The sequence below is a fragment of the Carcharhinus amblyrhynchos genome, chromosome 1 (genome assembly GCF_965287045.1).
Source record: "Carcharhinus amblyrhynchos chromosome 1, sCarAmb.v2.hapA, whole genome shotgun sequence".
Taxonomy (NCBI): Eukaryota; Metazoa; Chordata; class Chondrichthyes; order Carcharhiniformes; family Carcharhinidae; genus Carcharhinus; species Carcharhinus amblyrhynchos.
This window is the reverse complement of record NC_137324.1, coordinates 86,018,465-86,026,160: the sequence shown is the minus strand read 5'-3', so window position 1 is coordinate 86,026,160 and position 7,696 is coordinate 86,018,465. Positions and strand designations below refer to the sequence as shown.

General features: G+C 40.6%; 1 protein-coding gene across 1 annotated transcript; it reads right to left on the bottom strand.

The window, feature by feature from the left end:
• Positions 1-518: 518 nt before the first annotated feature.
• On the bottom strand, positions 519-2,987 carry phox2bb (paired like homeobox 2Bb). The gene is made up of 3 exons (XM_080198382.1): positions 2,747-2,987; positions 1,691-1,878; positions 519-1,007 (listed from the first exon to the last, which is right to left on the bottom strand). Exons 1-3 carry the CDS (start codon positions 2,985-2,987, stop codon positions 519-521), a joined length of 918 nt encoding a protein of 305 aa, XP_080054508.1.
• Positions 2,988-7,696: the final 4,709 nt, after the last annotated feature.

Below are 7,696 nucleotides of genomic sequence, written 5' to 3'. Positions count from 1 at the left end.
ACACAACCATCCCAACCTTTGCTTTGCATTTTATTATCAACAATCAAGTTAATGGTACACTTTTGGAAAACTATATGCACACGTAGAAATATTTCCCTTATTTAAATATAAGCATCCATTATACCACATATAAATAATTCTGAACTCCTGAACATAATTCATGAGGATTATGCTCACCATAATTTCGAACGGGACGGAGAAAACAAAAAACGACAACATGCATTTAACAAAAATATATACCATTATTATTATATGAGCCACCTTTTACCTAAACAAAATAACTCAACCCGTGATGATCTGTTTAATTCTGTATTCTCCATAAACACACTCCATACGGACTACAAGGGAGAGGGGGAAGTCTTTTAAAGTCACCTAGAGAGGACAATTTATACTGAGAATAACACTTTTACAGTTTAGTCACGGAACACCGCTGTAGAAAGACACACAAAAATTATTTTTTTCGTCATTTTTTAAACTTTTTTTTCTAATCCCAGTGTTGGAAGAAGGGGGACAAAAGTTCAGAACATGCTGCTCTTTACTAAAGTGGCTTTGGTTCCGTTGGGTCTTTGCAGAGAGGAGAGGACACTGGCGAAAGGACCTCCTATTGAGTCGGGCACTGCGCTCACCCCGCCGGGGCCCGTTGCCCAGCCGGTTCCCGCTACCCCTGCGGCCGCCGCAGCCGCAGCCGCCGCCGCCGCAGCCGCTGCCGTGGCTGCCTTGGCGGCGGAGTCACCAACCCCCACGCCACCTCCTCCACCTCCACCGCCACCTCCCCCTCCTCCTCCTCCTCCTCCCCCGTTGCCAGACACACCGCCGCCGTTGCCCGGGGCTGGCACACAGCCGCCTGGACCCGTGCTGTCAGGGTCGGCCGGTTTCGAGTCCTTGTTGTCATCCTCCGAGCGCAGGTCGGATTTCTTGGACGAGCCGCTGCTCTTGGCCGCTGCAGCCGCTGCCGCCGCCGCTCGCTCCTGCTTGCGGAATTTAGCCCGCCGGTTCTGGAACCAAACCTGGGGAAAGAGAGCAGAAGGGAGAGTGATAGGTGTCTTGTTGAACAGAAAGTGCAATCTGGTCTCAAATTCCAACATTAATAAATGACCATAAATGAGAAATGCTTAAGAAAAAGATAAACAACGCGGTGAAAGAAACAAGAAAAGGGAAAGAGAATATTGTTGAATCTGTTGGGGTTGCAGGAAGAGGCGGCTCTCAGGCTGAGAATCAAGATTTGTCGCATTTCTGCTTAAGAATTTGAGCAGCTCACTTGTTCGGTTCACATTTGGTTTCAGGCTCTACCCACCTGTTTATCGATTGTATATATCCACGTGTGTGTCGATCTATTTAAATATAGCATTGTATCTATCCACTGCCGTAGTTATTTGGCCCACACTGAAGTATTTCTCTAATATGATTTCCATTGTGTGTGGCAGTAACTTACATGACCAGAATGTGAATAATACATATTGTGCACTGATAAAAAGATACATACATCGATAACTTCGTTCTAATAAAGCCATTTCGCTACTTAATAATGCATACAAAGGGTGAAGGTGTTATCCACATTTACAGTAAATAGTGTCACTGCGTGTGTCTAGACATGTTCCGGTGTAATGTCTAATTCTTTCAATATTAAGGTGATCAGAATGCTCGTGTTAAATGGGAATGTTGCTGTCCTAGGTCAGTGCTCCAATAATACCTGCACCCTGGCCTCGGTGAGATCTATCTTCAGAGCCAGCTCCTCTCGTGTATAAATGTCCGGGTAATGGGTCTCCGCAAACACTCGCTCCAGTTCCTTCAACTGGGCGCTAGTGAAAGTGGTCCGTATCCGCCTCTGCTTCCTCTTCTCGTTCAAGCCGCCGTGATCCGTGAACAGTTTGTATGGGACTGCCAGGGGAAGCAGAGAACCAAGAAAAAAGTTCAGAAGTTGGAACAATATATATTTTTTAATTGTTTGCCAAACATCCTTCAAATAAGGGTGAACAACATCATAAACTCTTCTCCGGGAAAAAAATAGAAATAAGAAATGTCCATAAATGCAAGATAGGAACATGAAGAGGCAATTCGCAATCCCGCTCTGCGATTCACTGAGTGGAAGGCAGCTATTTAAAAAGTGTGGTTAAACATAATGTGTGTGCTGAAATTAATTGCAGATGTAATTAGTGGAACGCAGGATAATGCAAAAAAGTGAAGAAATTATTCCGAATATTTGCCCTCAAAATATAGAGAAATAGGCAATTTTAAATAAAATCAGCAATATTAGCATTATAATTGTTTTTATTTGGCTTAGCGTATGTTTATTTTTGTGTAAAATTGTTTCTAAATTGCCTTTCCTACGTTTTGTGTCTTAAAGTTTATCTAACGTTTTAAAATGATCGTCGTATTAAGTCCAAGCCACTCTGCTTTAAAGACACACTGGTAATGAGCTTTAGTCTTTGGTTATTTAATTACACCAGGACAGATTTTCTAAGCTTTACGTATCATCGCAAAGTAAATAAATTATGCCTATCATTTTGGCAGCTTAAGATAATTTTGTTGGCGGTTCGGGTGTGACTAGTATAGTGTAACCCTGTAACTGAATTATCCATTGCCTGCAATCGCTTCTAACGTGATAAATTCTTTCATTTGTGTAAGCAAATTTCGTTTGGTAAATACTAAACACATTTCAATTTTCAAATGCAATCAACCTTCCTATATACATGTTTGTTGCGGGGAGAAGGGGTACACTTTGGAAAGGATTGCGAGAGCTGCTTACCTGCCGCGTATGGACTGCTCTGATGGTCCCTAAGAGTTCCAAGGCTGCAGGATCCTGGAGTTAGAGATGGACATCCCGAGCTGGCCCCGAATGTGGTCCTTATAGGATTATATTGGAATCCACTCGCCTGGCTGCAAGAACTGAAGTCAGCATAAGCTGAAGCAAGGCTTGAAGTGTCCATACCAGCCATACACGACTCGTAGGCAGAAGAATTGAGGTAAGAATATTCCATTTTATACATTGAAAAGGCTCTGGATATCTGGCCAAAAAAGAATGAGAAAAGAGAAAGAGAGAGAAGGTGCCTTTGGTGGGTAGATGTGCACAGCACAGAGCCTGCTTTACAACTGGGCTTCTTTCTAAGAGGAGAGCTTAGTTTTATCAAAATGCCTCCTATGAGCTGCCTTGCCTCAGGTCTCTAGAGCATATAGTCCTCATAATAAACTTGGCTGTTTCCACTTGGACAATAGCAAAGCGGTGGTCTTATTGCCTTCGCTTTTACATGACAATAACTCATCAGTCTATTGGGCTGGCACAGGGGGACCGAGCTGCCCAACCTCCCTATCATTGATTCCTGCATCTCTAATTAGAATTTAATACCACACCATTACGCACAGAGTCCCCTCCATCATCCCTCTAACCATATCCCTGCCCTTAATTCAATCAGACTACTTTTAAATAATGAAAGTTGGGTGACGATTCTCCCTGATCCAATTTTCCTGCGCTTTTAAGCTTTTGAAACGATCATAGCGCGGGCACAAATTGAGATATTTTCTGTTTTCGGGGAGGAAGCCTGGTGTCATGGTCCGCCTTTTTTGTAATAATGTTACACGCTCAATTTAACAACAAGTCTCTTCCCTGCTGTGCGTGAAATGTTATCACGGGTGGACATTCGATGGACGCTGATATCGTGCACAGAGCTAGTACAGAAAGAGAAAAAAAAGATTTTTTTTCCTAAACACACCTGGCTGGGAAATGTACGGGAAAAAGGCGATGAACAAATATTGTGTACCCAAGGGTAACCAGTTTGAAAATCTTTCTGTGCCGCAACGATTATTATTTTTTAAAAGAAATAATGCATTCTCATCGTTTTTTAATATGTTGACATAAATAATAAACGCAAAACACCAAATATTTCCGCTTTATGACCATTATTAGATGCCTGTGCTTTCGTGCGATAGGGATCGGAAATATTTTGACGATTTGCAATACCGGAAATACAACAAATGAGACTATTTTGAAATATTCTATTTAGGAACAAATTTTAACAGAATTGTCTAGTTATCATTTCATATGGTTTGGACAAACATGCCCTGCAGATATACGCGAGGAACTTGATCTCTAGAAGATAACATCAAGTAAGTCCGTGCACACAATCTTCTAGTGCACAAACGGGCAACTTAAAAAGTTAAATGCAATATAATCGATTCGGTTAAAAACGTGAATCAAAACTACAATGTTATTTAATCCAACACTCCACGGGATATTTTACCTCCTAATTAATCCTTCAACTGTGCAGTGTGCTTTTTACACGGAAACACTCTAATATAAGGCAACAGTTGATGTGATTTTAAATAATTAGAAAATTAGTGTAATTACATCAATGAGTCTTTTATGTGTTAAATACCAAGCGAAATTGAAAAACATTATTCCAAATGTAGAGTGTATACAACACAGGCGTTTATTTCTATCTAAATCGGATCTCAACTACAAAAATACTGGCACTAAACCGGAAATTATATTAATGAAATAACATAAACATCAAATAAATGACAATATAAAACGTGATTTTTTTAAAAAAAGGAGTTTGTTTATTCGAATATGTAGGCTTATTCTAATTAATAGCCAAAGAATAAAGAAGATAAACATGACAGTAGGTAAAAGAGAGAAGGGAATTTTAAAATTCGTTTGCAGGTAATGTTGTACAACAAACAATATCTAAAGAGGCTGGGACTCGGATTGATGAGGCTATATCCCATTTTACAAATAAAAACAGCAGGGTTTTGAAACAGGTATGTGGGGAGGGGTGGGGGGGGGGTTACTGTAGCTTTATTGATGATGGGCTATGTAATCCGTGTTGAGTTGTGGTTTTGATAAAGACGGGCTTTCTTTTGTGCTTTGTACACATTGTTTCTTTTTGTTGTTTACCGGGGAAATGAAAACAAAGTTACCAGTGACATTGGGAAACAAATTGCGCATTGCACTAAATTGCTTTCTCATCATCACTCTTCAGCCAGACGACAAAGGCGAGGGAAGCACATCTGTCTTCCAAATCTGTTCAGTCGCAAATCTAAAGAGCTGCAAAGACGAATGTGAATCTGAGTATTATTACAAGAATTTATCTTTATTTATTCTCGCTTTCATGAATATGAATGCCATTTCTCTCCCCCTCACAATAAACAGCAGCAACAAATGAGGAAACGGTCCTGCTAAAAAGAATAAACTTTTCTTTTCCAAATGCTATATTTTAATATTATAAATATCTCTTACTTTGTATCGCTTCCATATGATGTTTGAAGTGATTTGAATATTTAGGTAATGCTCAGGAACAACCGTACGGCAGAAAAGAGCAATATTTCACTGGTGGGTACCGGCCTTGCTCAGTTTCCTATCTAAACAGATGTGAAGGGGCCGCTGTACAAGTGTCTCCTCTCTATATACAGGTGCGATCGATACCAGGCGATGCTTGGCCCTCGCCGTATCAGACTAAGGCTGCCACCGCAGATTCCGGTGATGTGGATTTTAGATTGAATCCTCATTTAAAGTGATTTTTTTTAATATATGAATTTCGCCTCTCCCGCTCAAAGGCCGACAATGCAATCACCTTGGTTCAAAGCTAAAAGGAAAGCTGCTTATCCATCCTTCGGCTCGACCTGTAACCAGACAGAAGAACGTTCAGAAGGGCACAACAGTTACATTAATACAACAATGCCGTTACTACCAACGTATGGCCATAATATAACATCAAGTTCGCAACCGCTTCTCTCCTGAATTGTAAGATAACTTCACCTCACATTGCGAGTAACGATGTCAGTGTCTCCTTAAGGTTGAGCGATTATTGAATTTAATTGTGCATCATTGTCCTATTTATACAATCCTTGAGGCAAATAGCAATGTTTGGGGTTTGCATATTTGAAACATTGTTTTTTTCCCCCCGTTTCAGACCTTAACTGATAAGTCACGGAGCCCACTTACATCAAATAAAACATCAAAGCAAGCCAACCAGAGAACAGAAACTGCACAATTGTACAATGGAGGCGTTTTCCCCCTCTCGCTTGCCTTTCTAGTTTTTGTAAGTTTGTTTTGCCTCTAAAGGCACAAAAAAACACATCTTTTGTCGCCAGGTTTTATTTAGTTGTAGGATAAATGAGTGGCTGTGACAATCAGCAGCCCCCTGTTTTGTTCAACTTGCGCTCTCCACGCGAGCTTCTGGCGACCTAGCTCCGGCTAGAAAGTTGTAGCAAATGGTTAATTCAATTATTAAAACTATAGACCAACTGCTCCAGCAGGCATCCACCACGCGTCTGGGGAGAGGGAAGAGGGAGAGAGAAAAAGACCGTCCCAAATATAATTTAATAGAAGTGAAGGCAGGGGCACCCGTTTGGAATTTTAAGCTGAGACCAATACAATTAAAGGCGCGAATAGGAGCCAGGCTATGAATATTGTCTGCAATCTAAGAGAAACACACACAAACACACACACAAATCCAGAGTCAGCGCTGCTTGCCAGATGTGAATAGAAACGTTGAAAAATACAAGCAATAAATCAGTTGAAGAGGTTTACTTTATTTGGAAATGAGCCATGTCTATTAATTCCACATTCTAAGCACAATGCAAAACTTTCTGTACATCTCGAAAGTCCAATTGCATAAATAAATCAAATCGAGGGAGTAGGCGCAGTATTTGAGGAACATTATTGTAGCTTTGAATCGGGGGCGGGAGCGTTTAAGTGAGCAGTTTAGGTATTTGTATCGATGTAAATCTGCAAATAGTGAACAAACACTAGCGATTCTTCTTTCCATTCCAGGCGTGAATTGTAGCGAGAAGAAAGATTTTTCTCTCCCCTTCCCCAACCCCCTTTTCCTTTTTTTTGAAAGAAGAGGTTGGAATGTTGAAAGACAGCGAAACAAAACAACCGGTAACAAAATGCCATTGTATTCCTCTTCTGTATTGACTGAAAACGCCTTGTCAAAGATAGCATAACGTCTCACTTTAAGGAGATGTTTCACCCGAGGCTAAACACAACATCGTGGGACCAGCTATAATATTGCAAACCCCAGTGAGGATTATATGAAAATATTCCCATCACTTCAATTAGATTTGATTCACCAACATTTAGTCGCCGAATATAAACGCCGTAAAACACAACTGATAAGAAACACTACTTCGGAATAGTCACTTTAGTTAAAAATGGTTGATGGTGCTGCGATTAGTGTTATTGTTATGTTCAATTCCACATAAGCATTTGAAAAGTATCCTTGCCAATGTTTAATAATGCTACCCTTTCATTTTTATGTTGATCTGAAAGAGCATAAATTACATGGCAAATGTTACACAATGTATGTTTAATCCACCATTGACATCAATTTGTTTTAAAACGAGCAAATAACAGACCGCCTTTGGTAAATTGGAATGTAAAGCTTATTTGCTTATGCGCACTCATTATGGAAGTATATTTTTCAGTTTAATATTACAAACACATTGTGAAAAAAATTGTGTGCATCGGCTCTCCGCCAGTCTCCTAGTATCTATAAGAGAGGGAACATCTGCTAAGCTTAAAGAAACAGAGCGTTTGAACAGGGGCACAGATGTAAAGTGACATCTGCCCATGACAAAGGAGGAAAAGGGAAATTCAATTAGTGAGAGGCCTTTTGCCTGCCGCCTTGAAACAGCCCCTAAACCTGTAAGATCAACCCGACACACTGGCAGCCCACACCCACCACTTTGCCTTCAT